The 26,823-nt window shown below is 43.0% G+C and overlaps 1 protein-coding gene across 4 annotated transcripts in view; it reads right to left on the bottom strand.

Annotated features, from left to right (window-relative positions):
• ttc39b (tetratricopeptide repeat domain 39B) overlaps positions 1–22,799 on the bottom strand; it is a 180,055-nt gene extending 157,256 nt beyond the window's left edge. Inside the window, exon 1 of one of the 4 annotated variants that reach the window (XR_013580511.1) lies at positions 22,611–22,797. Coding sequence is in view for 1 of the 4 variants with exons in the window: in XM_078570305.1 (XP_078426431.1) it covers positions 22,611–22,643 (33 nt within the window). In the remaining 3 variants the exon portion in view is untranslated. Of the gene's footprint in view, positions 1–22,610 lie in introns of all 4 variants that reach the window. The other 3 variants (XM_078570305.1, XM_078570298.1, XM_078570312.1) reach the window with 3 other exon arrangements.
• Positions 22,800–26,823: the final 4,024 nt, after the last annotated feature.

The raw sequence follows: 26,823 nt of genomic DNA on the forward strand, positions 1-26,823 counted from the left end.
CCCACAGTTCCAAGCAGGCCCTTTTAAACAGCCCATCTCAGCACCTGACTGCCCGTGGTTGCCTCTGCATTTCTTTCCGGGTCGGCTGGCCCAACTTCGGTTTGCACCCAGCCCTCGGCAATGAAGATCCCGCCTTGGCGGCCACTTTCTCCCAAGGCAGTGGAGAGGGGTCGAGCTGGGAATTTCCTTGACTCCCCCCTACCCACCTCAAGGATGAAAATACAGAGCTGCTATGTTGGTCTGTCAAGCACCAATCTCTCACATCCACCACAGCTCATCTGCAACTGCTCCGTGACATCCATCATCCAACCATGCCTAGGCCGACCCCTCTTTCTGCTGCCCTCCACTTTGCTCTCTATAAGAGATCTCTGTAGCTTTTCAGCTCTGATCAAACGGCTGAAATACTAACATTTTCTTTTCTGGATGTCACTTTTGAGAGTTATTTTTATTCTTGCTATTTTAAGTAACTCTTCATTGGTCTTGTGGTCTGTATATGGAATTTTTAGCACACCTCTTAGCATTCCACATTTCAAAGGCCTCTATTCTCTTCCATAGATCTTTATTTATGATCCAGGTTTCTGAGGCATATGGGAAAGTGGATAGAAAGTAGCATCTTATGAGATGTTTCCTTGTTACAAGCTTGAGTTTTCTTGTTGTTAATACATCCTTCATCATCACAAAATTACTTCTGGCCATCTCTATCCTTCTAATTTCAGCATTGCATCTGTTATCATTTTTCTTAAATAGACAAACTTATCTACCTGTTCCAGCAAGACACCATCCACTTCAATCTTCACTCTAGTTTCTTCTAATGTATTCCTTCTAAATACCATTGTTTTTGCCTTTTTGATGTTCAGACTCAATCATTTCCTAAATGTCTAGGTTTTACTTGATCTATGATATCTTGTAGGTCAATTCAGGGTGCCATTTCACACAAAGGGACTGAAATAACTGGTCAATTTGTATTGATCAGTCATGAGGCCATTTGCATCAGTGAAATATAAAAAAAAGGATTGATTGTATAACTAAAAAGTGCAAATTTACATCTATATAGCACCTTCCATAACCTCAATCCCCCAAAATGCTTTACAGCCATTAAATATTTTTGAAGCGTGGACACTCCTGTTATGTAGGCGACACGGCATACAATTTGCTCACAAGGTTCCACAAACAGCAATTAGAAGATGACTAGTATATTTATTTTAGTCATGCTGGTTGAGGGCTAAATATTAGTCAGGCCAATGGAAAATTGTTCCCTGCTGTTCTATGAATAGTAGCATGGGATCCTTTGCGTCTACCTGCAGAAGCAAAAGAAGCCTTGCTTTAATATCTCATTCAGGTCTGCATTGAAGTATCATCCTAGATCATGGGCTCCAGTCTCTGGAGTGGAGCATGTACCCATGACCTTTTGACTCAGAGCTATGGATGAAACTAATCTAAACCAAATGATTTAAGAAGAGCGGATGTGTATACAGGAACGATCAACCTAACGCTACAGGGTTAATGTATCTGGAAGGATATCAAGTTTAAAGTTCGAAGGCCTCTTGGTCAAACTGTTGAATCTGTATCAGACCTAGCCAGTGATATCAGGAATTTGTAAACAAGCCATTGAATAAACATTCCAAATTGCGATTCTCAAAGCAAAAATATAAACAGTTTGGGCAAGTGAGTTTCTAGTTTAAGTAAACTCTTTAATCCTGCTGAACAGTGATTAAATGGGTCAGTAGTGATGTTTTAACTTTAATAAATCCAGATAAAAATGGGAATCTTTGCCAAGGCTTCAGTCTACAGAAGCTAGCTTTTAACCTGCAGATCATGCAATTGTGAAGCATGTTGGAAATACAGCATGTGACGATCTTGGCAGAGACCAGTAACCACTTTTTTTTTTAAAAATCTGAAATCCCAGTTATTTGTCAGAAGAATGAAGCCACAAAGTTCCATGGTCTAAACAGAAAATCTTACTACACAAGAGTCAAACAAAGCAAATACTAAATACTATCTTAGAATACCTCCTATACTCAATGCAAGTTAAACGTGAATTAACAGGCAAATTGTGGTTAATTATTAACTATAAGCTAAACATTAAATGACAGTTACAACTAAGGCAGATCTTACAAATGGGCTTGGCAGCGCACACAGCACCCAGGTCATCAAACTCAGTCACAAAGTCCTTCAAAACTCTGTCTTCCTTACGAAGAGTTTCAGCTCCTCTCCTTCTAAGAGCTAGTCTGATCCTCAGCCGACAGCAGTGCACAATCGACCCGAGTTCTATGGGCACGGTCTTTACCACAAATGGCACATGTCTGCAGAACCTCTCAACTTGGTCTGGATGGTGAAGATCCACCAAGGTTATCTTCAAGTAACAGACAGAGCTGCAGCAACTTATTCTCTGCTTCTGGATCTGGACTCTGTCGCCTTCAGCTTGCCTGTACTGCACCAATGGACTCATCAACTGCTACTACTGAACTTACATGGCTCTGCAGGATAAATAGAACAGTTCCCACTCAAGAGACCATCGAGAACTAGAGGGCACAGATTCAAAATAATTGGCAAAAGGAGCAAATGTGATGTGAGGAAAATTCTTTTCACCCAGAGTGTGATTGTTCAGGCCTCTGTTCGAGGAAGATGATGGCTCTCCGCTTCTTCCTTGAACAGAGGCCCGAACAATCCCCATCCACCACTACTCTCCTCCGTCTGGCTGAAGTTGTTCTCTCACTGAACAATTTCTCCTTAAACTCCTCTCACTACCTCCAAATAAAAGGTGTGGCCATGGGTACCCGCATGGGTCCCAGTTATGCCTGTCTCTTTATGGGGTATGTGGAACATTCCTTGTTCCAGTCCTACTCCGGCCCCCTCCCACAACTCTTTCTCCGGTACATCGATGATTACTTCGGTGCTGCTTCATGCTCTCGTCTGGACCTGGAAAAATTTAATACTTTTGCTTCCAATTTCCACCCCTCCATTATTTTCACATGGTCCATCTCTGACATTTCCCTTCCCTTCGTTGACCTCGCTGTCTCAATTTCTGGTGATAGACTGTCCACTAATATCCATTACAAGCCTACCGACTCCCACAGCTACCTCGACTACAGCTCCTCACACCCCACTTCCTGTAAGGACTCCATCCCATCCTCCCAGTTCCTTCGCCTCCGTCGCATCTGTTCTGATGATGCCACTTTCAAAAACAGTTCCTCTGACATGTCTTCCTTCTTCCTTAACCGAGGTTTTCCACCCACGGCGGTTGACAGGGACCTCAACCGTGTCCGGCCCATCTCCCGTGCATCCACCCTCACACCTACTTCTCCCTCCCAGAACCATGATAGGGTCCCCCTTGTCCTCACTTATCACCTCACCAGGCTCCGCATTCAAAAGGATCATCCTCTGCCATTTCCGCCAACTCCAGCATGATGCGACTACCGAACAATTCTTCCCTTCACCACCCCTGGCGGCATTCCGCAGGGATCGTTCCCTCCAGGACACCCTGGTCCACTCTTACATCACCCCCTACACCTCAACCCCCTCCCATGGCACCTTCCCATGCAACTGCAGAAGGTGCAACACCTGCCCCTTTACTTCCCCTCTCCTCACCGTCCAAGGGCCCAAACACTCCTTTCAAGTGAAGCAGCATTTCACTTGCACTTCCCTCAATTTAGTCTATTGCATTCGCTGCTCCCAATGCAGTTTCCTCTACATTGAACAGACCAAACGCAGACTGGGTGACCGCTTTGCGGAACACCTTCGGTCTGTCCGCAAGCATTACCCAGACCTCCCAGTTGCTTGCCATTTCAACACTCCACCCTGCTCTCATGCCCACATGTCCGTCCTTGGCCTGCTGCATTGTTCCAGTGAAGCTCAACGCAAACTGGAGGAACAGCATCTCATCTTCCGACTAGGCACTTTACAGCCTTCCGGGCTGAATACTGAGTTCAACAATTTTAGATCATGAACTCTCTCCTCCATCCCCACTCCTTTTCCAATCCCCTTTTTTTCCAATAATTTATATAAATTTTTCTTTTCCCACCTATTTCCATTATTTTTAAATGTATTTCCATCCATTGTTTTATCTCTACCTTTTAGCCTATTTCGATCCCTTCCCCCCACCCCACCCGGGCTTTCTGTACCTTGTTCATCCTGCTTTCTACCCTTAATGTCACCTATTAGCACATTTCTTAGATAATATCGCCACCTTCAACACCTCTTTGTCCTTTTGTCTATGACATCTTTTGGTTAACTCCTCCTATCACTGACCCTCTATCCAGCTCTACCTGTCCCACCCCCCTCTTAAACCAGCTTATATTTCACCTCTTTTCTATTTTTCCTTAGTTCTGTTGAAGGGTCATATAGATCATAGATCAGTTTTGTTTCAAATCATAAAAAGAGCTTGATGTTCCTTTTAAGGTTTTGATGGCTGGACAGTAGGTGGGCACTGTAACTTGGTGACAGCTTGCTGGAATCAACCTGCCTGTCATTATTTGCCTTGGTGCTGAAGCCACTTTCAAAATCAGATGAACCTTCTCTGTCCCCATGTATTGATTAACAAGCATTAAATGAAAAGTTCATCCAGTTGTTAGAGGAAAAAAATAATGTTCACAATATGGCAAGGCAGCCAAAAATTGGTTTTATGCTGACATGAAATCAGTTTGCAACTGTCTGCTCCACCCGTCAATGGGGGGACTGCTGCACGTCAAGAAAGTCATTTTAATACATTTGCATCTAATTATAAGCCCTGCTTACTGGAATCATTCCCACCCCCCACTCCCGTGTCAAATTTATCACCCACGTCAGCGTGACTTCAGAACGGTGTGCTTCACGACTACCTTTAAAAGGTATGGACCTGGTGACCTGAACTTCGAGAGCACTCACGGGCATCATGAAGAGCTGCTATGCATTCACGAGGGGCACAGGCAAGTTGCTTTTTCCTGGCTGGCTTTCAGTACGGTGCCAGGGCAAGGGCTCCGCTGCAGGTCAGGCCGGTGGCTGGGTGGGGAGCAAGGCAGCACAGACTGAAAGAAATACTCAAACACAAGCCAGAGCTGATGGGGGTGAGGGAAGCGGCTGTGCACTTGGAAAACCTTGTCAAAAGTGGCATTCTTCCGCAGCTGAGACCGTTCAACTGCAGCTCCATTGACATACTTGGAGTCCAGCCTCTGAAACTTTTTTGCTCACTCAAACAACACGAAAGCATGAGAGTGCCACCGAATGCTCCAGAAATTTTCACCCCTCGGACGCAGACTGAAAATTAATGTGTGTTTTTGGGGGCAGCAGAGCAACTGGCCAACTGGGCAAGTTGTAGAATCCCGTTGCGAAAGGTGGCCATGCCGCAGTCACTGGTGGAGGCACTCAAAACCCCTTGCAATGTCTTTATTAAGGTTTGGACCAGCATCCATTCAAACAAACAGCACAGCCTTGCAGTGTGGGTTAGGAGAATGCCTGCACCTGGGCTGAGAGCACAGCATGAAGTCCAGTGGCCAAGGCTGCCGCCAATCAGTGAAATGGAGTGGGGCGGAGGTGTGTGGGGTTTCGGGCAGCCAAAGAGAGCACTACACACTGGCCATCCAAGTGGCAGCACTCTCCTGCATGTGTGAAGAGGCCTTCAGACTTGAGAGGTTCCTAGTACACCTATGCTAACCCACCCATCTCTCTCTTTGATCCTGCAGGAGGGGATTGAATCATGGAGCCTAGTGATTTAGCGGTATGCCTCATGGCTTACAGAGGCCAGAGAAGAAGTGGAGGTGCCAGCCTCGGCAAAGGGAGGAGCGCCTCCATCAAGAAGAAGGGGCAGCAAGGCCTACTGCGCACACAGCTGAAGATACACAACTTGCTCGTAAATGCCTTGCTAGACCCAGGGTCTATACGCAGCACCCGTCATTTCTGCAGATGACTAAGAACCAGTGTCGCTGAAGACTGTGCATGTCTAGGGAACTGGTCAGTCACCTGCTGCAGGATTGGGTGCCACGGGGACATGGAGGGCATCCACTGCCAGTGGCCTTGAAAGTGACCGCAGCACTCAATTTTTACGCAAGTGGCTCCTTCCAGGGCTCCACAGGTGACCTGTGGGGATATCGCAAGCCTCCATGCACAAGTGTATCCAGGAGGTCACGGACGCCATCTTGGCATTCCGCCTGGGATCAGCAAAGCCTGGAGCAACAGCGCTGGGATTTGTGCAGACTTCTGGTTTTCCCACAGGTGCAGGATGCCATTGACTACGCTCACATGGCGCTTAGATCTCCATGGCAACAAGCAGTCAACTACATCAACCACAAGGGCTTCCACTTGCTGAATATTCATCTGGTGTGCGACCACCACAGACGCAACCTACAGGTCTGCGCACAATTCTCAGGAAGCGTCCACAACTCCTACATCCTTAGCAGGTCTCAGATCCCTGATATCTTCCAGGGTCCAGAGAGGCTGCAGGGTTGGCTCTTCAGAGACACAGAGGACCCACAGAGGACGTGACTGATGATGCCTGGGCAGCGGCCTCGGACTGCAGTAGAGTGACAGTATAAATGAGGTTCATGCCATGACTGACTTTGGCAGAACAACCGATAGCCATTTCGAAAATGAGATTCCAATGCCTCGACAAGTCCGGTGGATTACTGCAATACGGTCCCCAGAGGGTGTCGCACATCATCGTTGCTTGCTGCACGCTCCACAGCCTGGCAATGCAACAGGGGTAGGATCTGGCTGAGGAGGAGATGGAGGAGCTGCACATATCCTCCAATAAAGGAGGATGTCAAAGGGGATGATGATGATGTGGTCCTCGAAGGTGAGGATGCCAACGATGAGGCAACTGCACTAACCAGATGAGACAGGTGCGCTTGGGAGACCCTCATAGCCGCAAGATTCTTGGAGGATGACGATAAGATGCAGTGAGAACAATCCTGACATCCTCACCTTGCATCTGTGAATGTTTGACTCCTGTGTGGCTGATGGCAGCGCACATACCATCAGTGCTCAGACTAATGTCATGAAGATGTATCGGAGGTCCTGATAGTCACTAGATTCCAGGAGGATGATGACGACATGCAGTGAAGACACTCCATAGATCTTCACATTGCCTCTGTGAATGTCTGACTCCTTTCTGGCTGAGGGCAGCTCACTTGCGCTCTGTGATCAGGGTCATATCATGGAGACACAAATGTAAATCTTTAAATGCACCTGATGCTTTGTCAGCCTTCAGCACCCGATCCTTTCAGGGGCAAAGATTCACCAGTCACAGATGCCAACAAAATGGGGGCCAGCCCGACCTCAAAAGGTGCTGAGAGCAGACTAAGAGGATGACACAACTCTGACACCCATCCACAACATTCTGGCAGCAGTAACAAGCACCATCGAGATGCAGGCTTCACTAATGTGTCACTTTGCTCTGAAGGCTACACACCGCACAGGGAAGAGGTCCTGGACTGAGACACCTGCCTTTCTTTATCTTGTGCAGGAATCAAAGTTTCACTTCTGAATGATACAAACGCTGCTCAACATAACAAGGAGCCATAGGCAGGGAGACACTCTTGGGAGTTGATTTAGAATAGTGAACATTCAGTACAAGTGATTAACACTCGTGCCCAGGCTGCGCAACTACACCTTCTTAACTTTCCTAACCTTGCTGCTATGTCTTGGTGCTCCTCACAGTGGAGATGGAGGCAGGCTGCTGACTGCTACGTCCTGTCTGTGAAAACCTTGGCAAGCATTCCCTGGAGGGCTGAGACCTGGAGAACCCGACCTGTGGAGCTGGAGCTGCTGGGGTCACAGGAAGAGGGGATTCGAACAGGCCGGACACACCCGGAGTCACCTAGATGGATGGCCCCGGGGGGAGAGGGGTGGGGGTACACCTGCTGATCCTCCTATGGGTGCCTGAGGGCCCCTGGCTGACTCCTTGAGGAGAAGGGGAAGCTGGAATGAGATTGAGCTGCCCCACATCCCTCTCATGTTGACACTGTTGGAACCAGTATTGACCTCGGTGCGTTGGCATGCCAGCACTATCACCTCATACTGAAGGTGGACGGACGCCTTCATCGTGCCTTGCAACCTGAGGAGTCCAGCGGACATCCCTTCCTGATGATCCAGAGCCTGCCTTCACAGCTCCAGCAAGAGGCATGACCGAGTCCAGAGGCTCCTCATCTGACTCAGACTCAGCAGATTTCTGGCCTCCAGCAGTCCTCCAAGTGCCGGAGGCATGGGAAGTCCCTGCTGCCGCCTGCTGTGGATTAGACAATGCAATGTGCTCATCAGATTCATCATCAGATGTGACCCCCGAGGCTATTCTAGAATTAGATCCCACTGAGGTGTGTCGTTCTATGCTGGTGGCGAGTGTGGGTGAGCGCTGTGATGGGTCTTCAATGAGGGCGTCATCTGATTCTTCTTCAGAACTGTTGAAGAGTCATACGGACTCGAAACGTTAACTGTGTTCCTCTCCGCAGATGCTGTCAGACCTGCTGAGTTTTTCCAGGTATTTTTATTTTTGTTTCCCTCTTGAAAGTGCCTGTTGAATGTACTTCCACTACCGTTACAGGCAGTGCATTCTAGATCATAGCAACTCACTGCATAAAAAAAAAATGCCTCCCTCTGGTTCTTTTGCTTATGATCTTAAACCTGTATGCTCTGGTAACCACCCTCCTGCCAATGGAAACAGTCACTACTTATTTACACTGTTGAAGCTTCTCAATTTTGAACCGCCATGTGTGGTTAACAAAAGAAGTTAAGGAAATCATCAAACTTAAGGAAAAAGCACATAACTGTGCATATAACTTGCATTAAACCTCCCTTTAACTTTCTCTGCTTTAAAGGAGAACCACCAGAACTCCTTTAGTCTCTCCAACGTGACCAGTTATGTCTGACATCCATGAGTTGCTCCTGCATGCATTTCATTACATTGTTTAATATTTTCTTCAGTCACACAAGATTCATAGTTATCAGAGACTTTTGTCTGAAATCACAATGGCATGCTTCTGAACAAGCTTCTGAACAAAATGGCTTCAAACAAGTGCTTTGTTTAGGCAAAAGAAGATGTTTTTGATTAAATCAAGTGTGACGATATGTAGACGGGCTACACATGTCAATAATACTCAACCAGTAAGAACAAAGACATTTTGGAATTTATGAAAGAGGAACTGAATAAGGACTTTTAGCAATTACAAATGCTTTAACGGATTCATGTTATTTTATTGCACAGTATATAATACACAATAGTAACAACCCCCTAATAATGACCATAACGTAGGACAAAGTATACAAGAAACAACACTGGGTGCTTGTGATAAGAGGACGGCAATAATCATGGGTGATATTAATCTACATATAAACTGGAAAAATAAGATTGGCAGTAGCAGACTGGATGAGGAGCTCATAGGTTGCTTTCGACATAGTTTCTTAGAGCAGCACGTTCTGGAACCATTAAAACAGAGTAGGTTATATTAGACTTAGTATTGTGTAATGTGACAGAATTAATTACCTCAGGATAAAGGCACCCCTAGGTAGCAGCGACCACAATATGATTGAATTTTTCATCCAGTTTGAAAGGGAGAAGTGTGGGCCTGAGACTAGTATTTTAAAATTAATTAGGGCAACTATGTGGGCATGAAAGCTGAGCTAGCTGAAGTGAATTGGGATACTAGGCTAGGGGATAGATCAATAAAGAAGCAGTGGCAGACATGTTAAGGGGATATTTCAGAATACTCAGAATAAGTATACTCTTACTGTAAAGAAAAATTCTAAAGGGACGAACCACCATACGTGGTTAACAAAAGAAGTTAAGGAAAGCATCAAACTTAAGGAAAAAGCATATAACTGCGCAAAGACGAGTGGCAGGTCAGATGATTGGTCAGAATATAAAGAACGGCAGAGAATTACTAAAAAGAGAAAGAGCTTGGAGTATGAGAGGAAGCTGGCTAGGAATGTAAAAACGGATAGCAAGAGTTTCTAGAGGTACTTAAACAGGAAAAGAGTAAGTAAAGTGAGTGCTGGTCCTCTAGAGAGTGACAATGGGGAGCAAATGGCAGATGAAATGAACAAATATTTTGCTTCTGTCTTCATTATAGAGGATACAAAAAATCATTCCAGTAATAGATGTAAATAAAGGGGTGGAAGGGAGAGGGGAGCTTGGTGAAATTGGAATCACTAGGGAAGCAGCACTGAGCAAACTGATGGAGCTGCGGGCTGACAAGTCTCTGGGTCCTGATGGTGGCTAATGAGGTAGTAGATGCGTCTGTGTTAATTTTCCAAAATTCCCTAGGTTCTGGAAAGGTTCCATCAGACTGGAAAGTAGCAAATATAACCCTATTCAAGAAGAGAGGGAGGCAGAAAACAGGAAACTCTAGGCCAGTTAGCTTGATCTGTCATGGGGAAGGTGTTAGAATCAATCATTAAGGAGGTTATAGCTGGGCACTTAGAGAAACTCAAGGTAATCGGGAAGACTCAGCATGGTTTTATGAAAGGGAAATCATAACCAATATATTGGAGTTGTTTGAAGGAGTAACATGTGCTGTGGCTAAAGTAGAGCCTGTGCTGTACTTGGATTTCCAGAAGACATTAGAAAAGATGCAACATCAAAGGCTATTGCGGAAAATAAAAGCTCATGGTGTAGGAGGTAACATATTAGAATGAATAGAAGTATGTCTGGCTGGCAAAAAACAGAGAGTATGCATAAATGGGTCTTTTTCTGATTGACAGGGTGTGACAAGTGGAGTCCTGCAGGGGTCAGTGGTGGGGCCTCAACTTTTTACAAGTTATATCAATGACTTAGATGAGGGAAGTGAAGACTTGCAGGTGACACAAAGATAAGCAAGAAAGTATGGTGCGAGGAGGACATAAGGAGGTTGCAGACTGATATGGATAGGTTCAGTGAATGGGTAAAAACATGGCAGATGGAGTATAATGTGAAGTTGTTCACTTTGGCAGGAAGAATAAAAAAGCAGGGTATTACTTAAATGGGGAACAGCTGCAGAATTCCGAGGTGCAGAGGGATCTAGGTGTTCTAGTGCATGAGTCACAAAAAGTTAGTATGCAGGTACAGCATGTAATCAAGAAGACTAATGGAATGCTATCCTTTATTGGAAGAGGTGTTGAACATAGAAGTAATGATGTTATACTTCAGTTACACAGGGCACTAGTGAGACCACATCTCGAATATTGTGCGCAGTTTTGGTCTCCTTATTTAAGGATGTAAATGCGTTGGAGGCGGGTCAGAGGAGGTTTACTAGATTGATACCTGGAATGAATGGGTTGTCTTATGAGGAAAGGTTAGACAAACTGGGCTTGTTTCCACTGGAGTTTAGAAGAGTGAGGGGTGACTTGATTGTGTTTATAAGGTCCTAAATGGTATTGACAAGGTGGACATAGAAAGGATGTTTCTTCTTATGGATGAGTCCAGAGCTAGAGGGCACTGTTTTAAAATTAGGGGTTGCCCTTTTAGGACCGAGATGAGGAGAATGTTTTTATCTCAGAGGGTTGTGCGACTTTGGAACGCTCTGCCTCAGAAGGCGGTGGGGGCGGGGTCACTGAATATTTTTAAGGTGGAGATTGATTCCCTTGCCTAATAAGAATTTATCTAAGGTTATCGAGGGGCAGATTGGAATGTGGAATTCGAAACACAAACAGATCAGCCATGATCTTAATGAATGGCCTACTTCTGCTCCAATTTCATATGTAACCAAGGCTGATGTCTGAAATGCAACAGTAATCAAAGATCAATGCCGAAAGAGAAAGCCTCAGCAAAAACAATTGAGTCAGGTCTGTCTAGGACCTTAATTCACAAACTGAACAATTTGAGGCACCCCTAGTTTTATACAAGATGTTTTTCCCTTAGCCACACGTGAGACTTCCACAAAAAGACTTTCTGATAATTTTTGATGTGCTCAGGAGTCACATTAATCTTTTATAGGTCCATGCTGCATTATAATCATGAACTGGTCATGTTACTAGTCAGATACCGCAACTATCCCATAGGACCCGAGTTCAAATTCCCACTCTGACAGTTTGAGAATTTGAATTCAATTTTAAAAATTTATGCATTAGAAGCTGTATTAGCTAAGACCGGTCCCCACGCGAGGTCCCCCAATTTGTTAACTTCCCAAACGGGACCCCAATTTTGTTTTGCTCCTAGGTGAGAAGGAATGGGCTGGCTCCCCTTCTTTATTTAACCCCCCATTACCCAACCTCCCCCCCACCCCCCAACCCCCACACTCAATTGGTCGCAACAGGGTTAATTTAAAAGGGATCCCTTCCACTCCATGGATACCTTTTCCTGATCCAAATGTATTTATGTTTTAGAAGGAGCCAATTTGACCAGGCTTTCTTGAGTCACAGAAAGAGTAAGTTTATTAGTTACTAAATCCCGAGAAAGAATACTAAAAATGTAACACACATATACACAGATCGGAAATGAGAAGTTGAGTCCAAATAAAAGTTTTTAATGATATACGAATCAGTCTTTGGCTTTTCCGTAAGGAGTAGATGATGAAATGTTGCGGCCGTTAGGTTGGGTGATTCCAGTAGAGCTGACTTTGGCAGTTTAGCAGTTGGTTCGGAGACACTTGGTTCTACAGGCTGGCTGAAGAAGCTGTCCTATTCCTTTTGTGATTATGGCTTTGCTGACTTGCCTCCAGCAACAGAGAGAGGGAGAGAGACTTTGCCTGCAAGCTGCAGGAGTGACTAGTTGATCTTCCTGTGCTGTCGCTCTCACAGCACTCTAGAATACTAGCACACATAGATCAGGTCTGCAGCTAGTTTTTTAACCCATTTCCTTGTGTATTCCTGGAAGGGAAAAAACAAAAATGTTTTTCGCCCAAAGTCTGTTTTCTTTCAACTCAGACCATTACCACATTCTGAGGTATAACTCAACAGAAGATGGGCTTGGGATGTCTGCTGAGATGTGGCAGTCTCCATTGTCTCCGCAACCACAGGAGATTAAGGTTCAGCCTTTTGCATTTCATCTCTTCCTTTCAAGTGTTTCTGTCTGAACTAGGCCTTGGCACCTTTTTAGGTGCAACATTCCAGGTTCTCTCGGGACAAGTCAGTCAAGAAAATTAGAAATTTTCCAAAAAGTGGCTACTTTACATTCTCAGCCACCTTTTGCTCAGTGTCTTTGCTTGTATGTCTTTTTGAAAAAACAGGTCTTCCTTAAAAAGTTCAACATGTCCGTAAGTAATTCGGGGCTGTAATCCATTGTCGTGGCATAGTGAAGCGACCAAGAAGCTAGCAGGCCATGGTAAAACAAAAATCAAGTAGTTCACTAACGTTAACTTTAGGGAAGAAAACCTACCATTCTTACCCGGTCTGGCCTATTATATGGCTCCAGTCCCACAAAAACATGGTTGGCTCATAATTGCCTGAAGTGGCATAACATTTCATTTAGTTCCACCACCACCTCGTCAGGGCAAGTAGGGATGGACAATAAATGCCACCATTGCCTATGATGTCTGTGAATGAATATTAAAACTTCAAAGTAGTTGATTACAAAGGGTGTCCTCATGCTCAAAGAAAAATGATACATTAACTCCTAAGTCTTTCAACATTGAAATTTGTGTGGTGGGTCTACGTAAGAGGATACTTTAACAACTATCTTCTTTGTTAACCCAAAGCACATCAGATACAATAAGAGCTTGTTATGGGAAAAACATTGGAGTTATTCAAAAAATATAAACCGGATGCCACAATGTGAAGTGTTATTGTTTAAAAGAAACAGCTACACAAGTTAAATCGGAGTATCTCAAGTTGTGCCACAAGTGGGTGCAAATGCACCCTCTTTTAGCAGGAAGTTACAGTTTTCAGGGTTTTTTTTAATTCATTTATGGATTGGGGGTGTCACTGGCAAGGCTGGCATGTATTGTCCATCGATAATGGCCTTCAAGAAGATCATGGTGAGACATCTTCTTGAACCAGTATGGTAACAGTACTTCCAGAGTGTGGTTAGATAGGGAGTTCCAGGATTTGACTCAATAATCATGATGGAGCAGCAATATACCAGCAGTGGGTTGCATTTTAATATATGAGGAGTCACTGCCTTGCCACCCACCCCGATCCAGTCCCCATAATACTGTCACTGTTTAAAAATAAGGGGTCGTCAATTTAAAATGGAGATGAGGTAAAAAAAATTTCTCTCAGAGGGTTGAGTAGTCTGTGGAACTCTCTCCCTGAAAAGTTGGTGGAGTTTTTGAATATTTTTAAGGCAGAGATGGATAAATTCTTGGTAAGCCAGATGGTGATAGGTTGTCAGGGGTAGGTAGGATGCAGATTTGAGGTTACTATCAGGTCAGCCACAATCTTATTAAATGGCGAAGCAGGCTCGAGCGGCCAAATGGCCTACTCCTGCTCCTTGTTCGTATGTTCCTACACAGCGGGTGAGTGGGTGCCAAAATCAACAGCCCACCTGCCATTTTTAAATAAATAACTAAATAGCAACTGAGGCAATTACCAAGCCAATTGGCCTGCATTTCACGTTGCCCACACCATAAAATGGAAGGCGGACAGAGTGAGGAGCACACTTTTGAAAAACAAAACTATAGTAAAGGCAGGAAGGTGGGGGGTGGAGCACAGCCCCCTCTACCACCACCCCCCTCCTGCCAAAGATGTTACTCCCCCTCCTTTATTCCTCCTCACCTGGTGACTTAGTGATGGTAATGCTGTCGAATGTCAGGGGATGGTTAGACTTTCCCTTGTGGGAGATGGTCATTGCCTGACAGTGACATTGCCTGTGGTGCAAAATGTTACTGGCCGATCATCAGCTCAAGCCTGTTGTTCGGGTTTTGCATGCGAGCACGAACTGCTTCATTATCTGAGGAGTTGCAAATGGTGCCAAATACTGTACAATCATCAGAAAACATTCCCACTTCTGACTTTATGTTGGAGTGATTGAATTGAATTCTCAAGTCATAGAGCTCTACAGCACAGAAAAAGGCCCTTCAGCCCATCGAGTCTGCGCCGGTCAAACGAGTACCTAACTAATCTAATCCCTTTTTCCAGCACTAGGCCCATAGCCTTGTATGCCATGGTATCGCAAGTGCACATTCAAATATGTCTTTAATGTTATGAGGATTGATTGAATTGATGAAGCAACTGAAGATGGTTGGGACTTGGACCGAGGAACTCCTGCATTGATGACCTGGGACTAAGATGTTTGGCCTTCCTTTGTGCCAGGAACAACTCCAGCTAAAAGGACTAAATGATCAAGAGGCAAAAGGGAGGTAGGAAATAAATATAATAACTATCACAAGAGGAAAAGTACTAGGGAAATTAATGGGGCTAAAGGCCGATAAGTCCCCTGGACCTGATGGGTTGCATCCTTGGATATTAAAGGGAGTAGCTACACAAATAGTGAATGCACTGGTAGTAATCTTCCAAGAGTCCTTAGATTCTGGAAAAGTCCCAGAGGATTGGAAAACTGCCAATGTAACACCCTTATTCAAAAAGAGAGGAAGACAAAAAACAGGTAACTATAGGCCAGTTAGCTTAACATTTGTCATTGGGAAAATATTAGAGTCTATTATAAAGGATGTACTGGCAGAGCATTTAGAAATACATAATATATTCAAGCAGAGTCAGCATGGCTTCACGAGAGGAAATCATGCCTGACAAATTTGTTAGAATTCTTTGAGGAGGTAACAAGCAGGATAGATAAAGGGGAATCAGTATATAATATATTTGGATTTCCAAAGGGCATTCGATAAGGTACCACACATAAGGCTACTTAATAGGTTAAGGGCCCATGGTTTTGGGGATAGTATATTAGCATGGATAGAGGATTGGCTAACAAATAGAAGACAGAGAGTTGGGATAAGGGGTACATTTTCAGGATGGCAACCTGTAACCAGTGGAGTGAAACAGGGAATCAGTGCTGGGGCCACAATTATTGACAATATATATTAATGACATGGATGAGGGAAGTGAATGTACTATTGCCAAGTTTGCGGATGGCACAAAAATAGGTGGGAAGGCAAGTGGTGAGGATGACACGAGGAGTCTACTGAGGGATACTGACAGGTTAAGTGAGTGGGCAAAAACTTGGCAGATGGAATAAAATGTGAGGTTATGCACTTTGGCAGGAAGAGTAGAAGAGCTGAATATTATTTAAATGGAGAAAGACTACAGAAGGCTGCAGTACAGAGGGATTTGGAGGTCCTTGTGCATGAATCACAAAAAGCTAGCATACAAGTTCAGCAGGTAATTAGGAAGGCAAATGGAATGTTGGCATTTATTTCAAAGGGAATGGAAGTTAAAAATGGGGAAGTTTTACTGCAGCTGTACAGGGCATTGGTGAGACCACACATCTGGCATATTGCATTCAATGTTGGTCTCCTTGTTTGAAAAAGGATATAACTGTGTTAGAAGCAGTTCAGGAAAGATTCACTTGACTCATTCCTGGAATGAAGGCTTATCCTATGAAGAAAGGTTGAACAGATTTGGCCTGTACCCATTGGCATTTAGAAGAATGAGAAGTGATCTTATTAAGACATATAAGATTCTGAGAGGATTTGATCGGGCGGATACCAAGAGGACGTTTCCACTTGTGGGGGTGACTAAAACTAGGAAACAGTTTAAGAATAAGGTCTCCCTTTAAAGACTGAGATAAGGAGAATTTTTTTTTCTCCCAGAGGGTCATTACTATGTGAAATTCTCTTCCCCAGAGAGCAGTGGGTTACTGAATTTATTCAAAGCAGAGTTAGACAGATTTTTGACAGACAAGGGAGTCAAGGGTTATTGGGGGGCAGACCGGAAAGTGGAGATGAGACCACAACCAGATCAGTAGTGATTTTATCGAATAGCTGAGCAGGCTCGAAGAGCTGAATGACCTACTCCTACTCCCAAGTCTTATGTTCGTATATGAAATCATTTTGTACAGGCTGTTGTGAAAAAAGTCATATGTTCTACATTTGTTTTCAACATGCACTAACATGGTACACAACCATGTACATTTTTTTTCAAATTACACAGCACTAAAATTTATTTTAACTTTTCATCAGTTGTCAACACATTTCACATAAACATTATCTTTGATGATGAGTGATTAATGGTGGCAAAACATTGACATTTTTCACAACACCTCAGGGAAGAAACAATGTTTTCACTGCCTCCTCACGTCATTGTGAAATTTGGGAAGGCAGAACCTCACGCATGTACAGTCAAGTGGATTACAGGTCTTCCTCCATTCATGAATTTTGAGGGCCAAAAAAGCTGAAGAGATAGTCAACTCTTTTCAATAATTAAAATGCAAATGTTGGTACAGAAGACTGCGAATGGTGATTTTTAAACTAATTTTAAACAAACACTCCCCACCTTACTGACACAAAACCAGCTCTTCCAGATGGCATCACTAGCTCTCCTCTGCTGTGTTCCCTGTCTTCTCCCTTGCCTCCTCCAAATCCTCCTCTGCTCCATTTATACTGCACTTTGAATTGCAAGCCTGCACCCATGCGGGTAGGAGAAGCTGGACACCAGAAGCACAGTTGAATGTCACGTCATGTGTGTTTTGCCCGAAGGCAGGTTCTTGGCTCATTGTCTGCTGATGCTTCATCCCAAGCCATTTTCTTGGCAGTTTTTCTTTGTCAGTGATGGTTTGCCATTGCTTTCCATCAGTAGAAAGTAATATAATACAAAAATTTCAAATACATTGCACAAGATATAGTTACTGTGGGTACTATGTTAAGAGACAAATGCAAACTGGACTGTCACTGCATATTTCTGCCCAACTGCAGGATGACCCATTTTCCAGACAGTGTGGCTAAGTATCAAATACAACAGTCGATAACAAATGCCTTTAATTTTATTTTTCTTTAAAACATGGATATGCCTGATTGGCTACTTCACAAGTTGAGATGTGGGAACCCAAGCTGATCTTTCTACTCCCTATTCTAAACTCACAGACTGATGTAGCATTCCCATCACCAACCCACTCCCACCACCAGCCCAGCTAAATTAACAAGATGGAAGGTCAAAACTGAAACCTTACACATCTCAATACTGCATCCCGTGCATTTACCCTTAAAGCTATCAGGAAAACCATACTATATGTTAATAGGCATTACAATCGTTCCAGATTTCAAAAGATGTTATAAACGATGAGACATCGCAATGTTTTAATAGGCTCCAGCCAAAGCCATTGTGGCCACATGGACGAGTGAACCGGATCAAACAACATGATCAACAAACAGGTAAAAATTCTAGAAAATTCCATAATGCTATCCAACAAAAACATAATTAAATATATCCACTCACCACAAATCAACAGGCACAATTATAAACAGGCATAATACCCTCCCCTATTCACTAATGGACTCAGAGTCCATTACAGCAAAGTGGAACTTGGCATGTTCAGTTACCAAAGAAAGTGACTAACAATTGTAAATACATAATCGTGACTGGTGTCAAGTTTCACACTGAGTAATAGAATACCCACACCTTAACAATAAACTAATGTAATTTTATCACCAGTAGCTTGTACATTTCTTTTTTAAAATAGTACTAATTGGTCTACCATAAGTCACCGGGGACAGAATATTGGAGCTACATAGCCTAAACAGATTGTCACTTCATATTCCTGCCCAACTGCAGTATGACCCATTTTCCAGACACAGTGTGGCTAAGAATCAAATACAACTCTTTAATTATCATACCTCTTATTCCAGCCAGTCTGTATGGAAACTGCAGCAACCCCTGTTAGGCTTGCAGAAACATCAATTGGGTTTGTGAGCCTCTTCGAGGACTTTGCCCCGCACCAAGGTCCAGACAGTGTCCGGCCCTGGCATGGCCCTGCTCATCTCTCCATCTTGGGGTTTTTCTTTCTTCTCAAGAGGATTTAAAAATGCTGACTGTAGGGCTGCAGCTACACACAGGCTCATATGCAGGCTGAGGCTTAAACTGTCAGAGCTGCCACTAGCCTGTGTGTTGGAAGGGGGCAGAAGAGAGGCTGATTACTGTGTACGTGTCTGTGTTTGAAGACAAGGAAGAGGGTTGATTACTGTGTGTGTGGGGTTGGGGCATGGAGAGGGAATTCACTGAGTCCTCTGGCACAGGGGGATATGGTGAGCTTGGCTGAAACCTCATTGGTGAGGAACTGTAACACTTCAGTTCTACGTCTGTTTAGAAGCACTCCAGTTTCCCAGATTGGGAGGAGCACGGCTACACATTCAGGTAAGATGCTTACCTTGCAAATTAAATCCATTTTATTTTAAAGCCATATTGTCTGTAGCAGAATTCACAATGAAACTGTAGCCTCTGGAACTATAAATATGATTTTGTGTCATTTGAAATCCTCAGTAGAAAATTAAAATTTTAATTGGCTCATCTCACATTAAAATCAATGATGTCAAGATGGCCTTTAGGGAATCTTGGTGTGATGTTGACATAGATCATTAATGCTGAATGCAAATGCTTCCTGCCTTGGGTCCATGAGCTGGAGCGGCTCAGATAAAGTAATAGACTGGTGAGGACATAAAATAACATTTTTACAAAGTGCTTTAAAAACAGAGTTTCTTATTTATATGATGTATTATTATATGTTGATCCAGAATACACAAACGTTAATAATTATATGCTGAATATTACTATGTTGTTTTGTTGCTGTTTTGTTTTTGTTGGCATCTGAGGTCATGTTAATTTTCAAGAGTTAAAATAGAGCCACATTGTAAAATAGTTTAAGAAGCACTGGGGTAAATGAACCATCCAGTATGCTACAGATTAGTTCAAGTTGGCTGAGGAAGGGAACCATGGTTCCCATTTCTGATCCCTATCCAGTGGTACCTTCTCTCAACTAAGGACAGTAAGTTCAGATATTAAGGCCCCAAGCACCTAAATTCCTAATTTCAGCAAGGCATCACGCCCAGGTTCCATAGCTCCCTACTGGAGAAGAGACGAGAGAAGCAAAGAAAGGACACCTCTGAATTTTTTTCAAAGTTCGGTGAGACAATTTTGTTGAATTCTGGAAACCAAGGTTTAGGAAAGATGTCAAGGCCTTGGAGAGAGTGCAAAGGAGATCTATGAATCCACAATGGGACTATATGAAGATTTAAAATTTTTAAAAATAGAACATGAAAAACAGCACTATGGAACAAGTCAGGCTATTCTTCTGAGTAACAAGACAAAACCTAATACCACAACAGTTAGAATCATTTAACCTGATTGAGACAGCAAATATTCATCAGGACACTTTTCACTGCGTTTGGGAAAAAAACCTTAAAGTGAATAAAACTCACCTCACAAATACCACCTACATAAAGAACTTAAACTGGAGTGCACTTCAACAAAATGTCAGGATTCAGATGCCATTAATAATCACTGACCTTAACTCTTAGAAGTTTTGTAGAATTTCAATCCCTCAGCATGGACGGATTACAATCTGAGCCATCCTATATGACTAACGCTAATTTCGTATTATGGAAAGCACATTGACAAAGACAGTTAAGCATGACAGATAACTGTCAGCTTTAAATATTTGGTTGACTGTCTCAATAGGAATTACCTAACGTGCATTAAGTGACACTTCTACTGAACTCTGGTTAGTCAACTCACTGAGTATTTACCTTACATTTATCTTGTCAAAAATAGTGTTAAAAATAGATATAAAAATTTCAAAAATGCTGTAATGACAGTTATACATGATGTATGTAGTTTTTCTTAGTTAAAACAAACATACATATATTACAGATATGCATATTAATAAAATATCATAATTATCAGTTCATATAAAGGAAAGAATGACAGCCTTACGACTTCTAAAAACATTTTTTTTTAAATAAAAGTGGGCTCAAATTTGCACAGCATCAACCCAGTCAGCTTCAGCTGCTTTGTACAATGGCTTAGCACAGTGCAGACCTGATTGTAATGCACAATCACAAAATTTACTATCCTATAAGTTAGCAAATAGAGCCTTCATGCTTCCACGATATCTCACAATGCAGATGTATTTTTGCAACGTGATGCATTGGGAAGCCACATTATTCTCTAAATGCTGTAAAGACTTGGCAAATGAAGGAGAAAGAAATGGGAAAGAAAAGGAAGTAACAAGAGATTTAATAAAAACTGAAATGTACGGATTTTAAATTTTAAGCAGGGTGAAGTCAAATTTGATGGACAGGTTGAATGCCTAAAGCATTCATAAAAGTAAAAGGAAAGGTTTTTTCAGGTCTGCACCCAGTGACTCTGGATCACCTGAGCACAAGCAATATGAAAAATCACAAGGTCAGAGATTACACCATCAAAGAATTTCACCCAGTTCCCCTCCATTTATTTAAATAGGTGGCCGCCTTTACAGGCAGGTACTCCAACCCACCTGTTTTCTAAATATTTTTGTGTCCAAGCAATCCATCATGCCTGGACAGAGATTCAGGAGAATCTCCCCTCATATCTCTATGCAGAACATGAAACAAGTTAACGCTTCAGGTGTAACAGTTAATCAGAGCTGATCCAGTTCTGATGAAATACACAATCTCGGCTACCATTTCAGTACTGAAGGAATGCTGCACTGTCAAAGAAGCTGTTTTCGAATGACATGTTATAACAATGTCACATCAGTCCTCTCAGGTGAAACGTAAAAGGTCCCACAGCACTGTTTAAGGAAGACATGTGAGTTACTCCTCAGAGCCCTGCATGACCAAAATCTACCCCTCAGCTAACACTGCTGTTACACAAAAAAAAACACATTGCTGTTTGCAGGGCCTTGCGGTGGACAAATTGACTACTGCATTTCCTACATTACAAATGTAGCTACACAAAGTATGTCCACCATCTTCAAGTTTTTGTTTCCTATGTTCCCCTGATTCTTTGCACTCATTATTTCATAATTCAAAAAACAACATCCTTGCATATTCCCCACTCTCTAGCAAGCTAGGGCACAGCATTGAACTCTGAAGAGGTAGGCAAACCTTGTCAAAACTGCCGGGTAGCACTAAACAGGACTGCTCCTGAGAGCTTCCACTCAGACTGGGGCATGAGATGGGGCAGGCGAATAGAGAAGGACAAGAAAGGCTCCTTAGTAAAAGCCCCCATCACTAAATATAGCAGCGCGCTCTCGGCTGGAAAACATACTACTTTGTGTGTCCTCCCACATTGTAACGGAAAGGGGTACACGCACATGATATAAACACAAAATGATACTTAATGTAAGGGGAAAGGGTGAGGTTAACACACAGCGACTTGGGGGGGGGGGGGGGGAACCGTCACTACCTGGAGGCAACATAAGATGGCAACAATAACAACAAGATGTCTGATCTCCAAAAAAAATACAGTAAAATAAAAGTACTGGATACGCTTTTACCGAAGGAGTGGAGAAAGGTTACTAGGGTTAAAAATACTGGGCACAACACACGGTTCGGTTACACACCACAGCCAGTAGGAAACAGGAGTGACAAAATGGGTGAAGGACCTTCCACTAGCAGCCAGTTTAAAGATATATAAGGACAATACTTCATGTTTTAACCTGGCTCGTCCCAGCAGCCAAAGCATTCTCGATTTCATATATTATATACTCCCTTTATTTAACCTTGCTCCCCGCGTTTGAACCAGTGTCACAAAACCCGATACAAAAAAAATGCAATTTAAGATCAGACAGTCCCCCCCGCCTCCCCCAAACCCCTCCTCCTCCTCCTACAGAGAGAAAAAAGAAAATTCTAGCTCGGACAATTTACCTCGTCAGCCTCGGTTTCTGTGGAGTTGGCCATGATGTCCAGCCAGCAGGGTGAGTGACCCTGCAGAAAGTTTCTGTTCACTGGCTCACCCGGCAGAGCTGAGAGCCAAAGCGCTTTCCGAGGTCGCGGTCTTTCCGCCGGATGGATCCAGTTGCTGTGTCACCCCCTCAAAAAGAGAAGAGCCAGTCCTGTTAGTCATCGTCTTAGCAGACTCCTCCTCCCTCTCTGACAGAGGCGGGGAGGTACAGGCACCTGCCCGCCAGGTACAGCGCTGAGCACAAGGCGCAACTGGCCTGATCGATATCTGTCTAGCCGCCAGGCAAGTCTCTATCTCATCCAGAGGCTCTGGGTGGTATAATGATTATAATGCTACTTTCATATCCAGAGAGTTAGACTAATAATCAGCAAATGTGAGTTCAAATCTTGCTAAAGCAGTTTTTAAATTTGAATTTGGCGATGGAATAAAAATGGTGACCCATGGATCTGTTAGATTATCCTAAAAATTCAGTTGTTTCACTAATGTTTTGCTTCTTGCTTCTGAAGTGGCCAGTATGTATGTATGTGGGTGGGTGGGTGGGTGGGTGGGGGGGAGCAGGTCATTTTCCAGGAATAGACCATATTTTAAATTATTTCTCTGGAATCAGACAAGACAATCCAATTAAATGGAGTGGAACCAAAGTCCATTAAATTAGGTGGTACAAAGCTCATGGTGATTACATAGGACATAGAAATAGATCATTCGGCCTAACCTGTCAATGGTAGCTGGGCATTTATACTCCAGTCGAGCAGGATGGCAGAACAGGAGAGGAGGAAGAGTGGCCCTGATAATAAAGGATGAAATAACAACATCAGTGAGAAAGGATCTTGACTCAGAAAATCAGGCAGTAGAATCATATGGGTGGAGATTAGGAATAGCAAAAGTGAGAATATATGTTAATAGGAATAGTTTCTTCCACAGTTCTCTTACCCAAAGGCAAGTCTGACCCATAGCAGGTAGGTTAAGGGGACAGGTTCAAAATCCACCCCAGCTGGAACAGGAACTGAACCCCATGCTATTGGCATCAATTTGCAACACCAGCCATCAAGCCAACCAGCCCCACAAAGAGTCCAACTTGCTGTGGCAAGATACACTTTTACATACATGTCGTAGCCTGGAGCTACAGATAGTGATGGTAGAGGCTCCAATTTCTTTCCATCACGTGACTGACCAGAAATCTCTCCCATTCTTACCATCTGCCATTGGTGCATGGTGGAAGGATTTACAAGTTGACACTCAACCTGCTCGGCTGCGTTATGAAAGCACTTTCCTGGGTCATCAAGTCTTGGAGTGGGACTGGAACCAGAGCATCTGGCTCAAAGGCAGGGATGATACGCACTGCACCACAAGATCTCTGGGAGTTATTTATAAGCCCCTTAACACCAGTTGTACAAAGCATTAAACAAGAAATTATTGGAGCTTGTAACAAAGGCAATGAAATAGTTGTACAGGACTTTAATCTTCATATAGACTGGACTAATCAAATTGGCAAAGGAAGATGAGTATGTAGAATGCTTTCGTGACAATTTCCTGGAGCAACATGTTGTGGAACTAACTAGGGATAAAGCTATCTTTGATCTAGTATTGTGTAATGAAGCAGGGTCAATTAGTAATGTCATGTAAAAGATCCACTGGGAAATAGTTATCATAATACAACTGAATACCACATTAAGTTTGAAAATAACATACCCCAATCACAAATACAAATCTTAAATTAAACAAAGTCAATTAAATGATTTGAGGGGAGAGCTGGCTGTGGTTGATTGAGTGAATAGATTAAAAGGTACAGCAATAAATAAACAGTGAGAAACATTTTTTTAAAATTCAAAATATTCAACATAGTGCATACCATTGTAAAACAAAAATTCGGCAGGAAAGATCTCTTACTAAGAAGGTTAAGTATATAGTCTTAGATTAAAAGAAGAGGCTTATAATGTTGCAAAGAATAGTAGTAAGTCTGAGGATTGGAAGTGTTTTAGCAGCAAAGGGCCACTAAAAAGTTGTTTAAAAGGGAAAATGAATAGAATATGCGCGTAAACTAGCCAGGAATATAAAAACAGATTGCAAGAGCTTTTACAAATATTTAAAAAGGAAGCGAGCAGCTAAAGTAAATGTTGGTTCCTTAAGAGCTGAGACAGGAAAAATTATCATGGGGAATGAGAAAATGGGAGCAACATTGAACAAATATTTTGTGTCTGTCTTCACAGTAGAAGATACAAATTTGATACCAGAAATAGAAGGTGAATAAGAGTGAGGAAATTAAGGTAATTAATGTCAGTAGAAAGAAAGAACTGGAGAAAGTCCAAGCAACCAAAATCCAATGGATCCCCAGTACCCAATGGCCTACATCCAATGGTTCTAAAAGAGATAGCTGCAAAGTTTGAACTGGCTCTGATTTTCCAAAATTCTCTAGATTCTGGAATGCTCCCAGCAGATTGGAAGTTAGCAAATGTCTTACTGCTATTCAAGAAAAGAGGGAGAGAGAAAACAGGGAACTACAGACCAGTTAGCCTGACGTCAGTCATCTGGAAAGTGCTGGAATCTATTATTAAGGAAGTTTTAACAATATACTTGAAAAAGTATAATATGGTTAGAACAAAAATTCATCTTACAAAAAGGAAATCATGTTTGACAAATTTATTAGAATTTGTTGAGGATGTAACTCGGCAGCGGCAACTGTCCCTCGATTCGAGGATGATATCTACTCAGGGTCACGAGTCTCTACTATTGGTCTTCATGTGACTGAACAGGCTGATTTTCAACCCACAGTTCTTTGAGCACATGGGACAGGATGTCCCATGAGGTAGTGGGATTCAGAGTGCAGGATTTGCTTCCTTTTCTTTCCTCTCTGCTGCCACTCTGCCTTATCATTAAGACAGTGTCACTCAAAATGTCATACAGCTTGATGGACAAGTTGCCATTCTGAACGATTGGTAGCAAGCTCCTCCCAGTTATTAATGTCAATGCTGCCACGCCTCAAGGAGAGCTTCAGAGTGTTTAAAACATTTTCTTTGTCCTCCCCTGGAACATTGGCTATTTGAGAGTTGAGAAAACAGGACCTGTTGCGGGGAGATAGCTTTTTGGCCATCCAGACACGGTGTCCAATCCATTGCAGTTGATCTTGCAGGAGTTTTGCTTGAATGCTTGTGGAGTTGCCTTGTTAAAGGACACTCATGTTTGTTTGACAGTCCTCCCATTGAATCCGGAGGATATGGTGGAGCACTTTTATGTGTTGTTGATATACAGTCAAGGTCTCACTGCAGTACAGGAACGTAGTAATGCCAACTGCTCTGTACAATGGGACTTTTGTTGACTTGCAGAGGTCTTTGCTGTCACTCACTGCTGCAGTTTGTATAAAGTTGAGCAGGCACAGCTGATCCAGCGTTCAATCTCCTTGTCGATAGTGGCCTTTTGAGAGAGGTAGCTACCAATGTATGGGAAGTGTCCAACATATTTCAGTGTCTCTCCTTCAACATGATATGGGAGGTGGAATTTTTGGCTGACCAGGTGTGGTTGAAAAATGAGTTTTGTTTTGGCAACATTCAAGAACTGGCCAAGTTTTGTGTATGCAAAATTGAAGAGATCGAGAGTGCCTTGCAGTAGCTAACAGGGTAGGTAAAGGGGAACCAGTAGATGTAGTATACTTGTATTTCCAAACGGCATTTGATAAGGTGCCACATGAAAGGCTAATACATAAGATGAGAGCTCATGGAGTTGGGGGTGATATATTGGCATGGATAGAGGATTGTTAACAGAGAGGACACTGTGTGTAGGGATAAATGGAGCATTTTCAAGATGACAGGCTGTGACTAGTGGAGTGCCACAAGAATCAGTGCTGGGGCCTCAGCTATTTACAGTCTATATTAATGATGTAGATGAAGAGACAGAGAGTACTGTATTTAAGTTTGCTGACCATGTTAAGCTAGATGGGAACACAAACTGTGAGGAGGCCACAAAGAGGCTGCAAAGAAACATTGAAAGGCTAAGTGAGCAACAAGACAGCAGGAGGAGTATAATATGGGGAAGTATGAGGTCATTCACTTTGGTTGTAAGAATAGAAAAGCAGAATATTTTTTAAAAGCATGAAATTTGTGAATGTTGATGTTCAGAGAGACTTGGGTGTACTCATACAAGGGACACAAAAAGTTATCATGCAGGGGAGGCAGTATTCTCACT

Source organism: Cetorhinus maximus, chromosome 2, assembly GCF_964194155.1.
Source record: "Cetorhinus maximus chromosome 2, sCetMax3.hap1.1, whole genome shotgun sequence".
Lineage (NCBI taxonomy): Eukaryota > Metazoa > Chordata > Chondrichthyes > Lamniformes > Cetorhinidae > Cetorhinus > Cetorhinus maximus.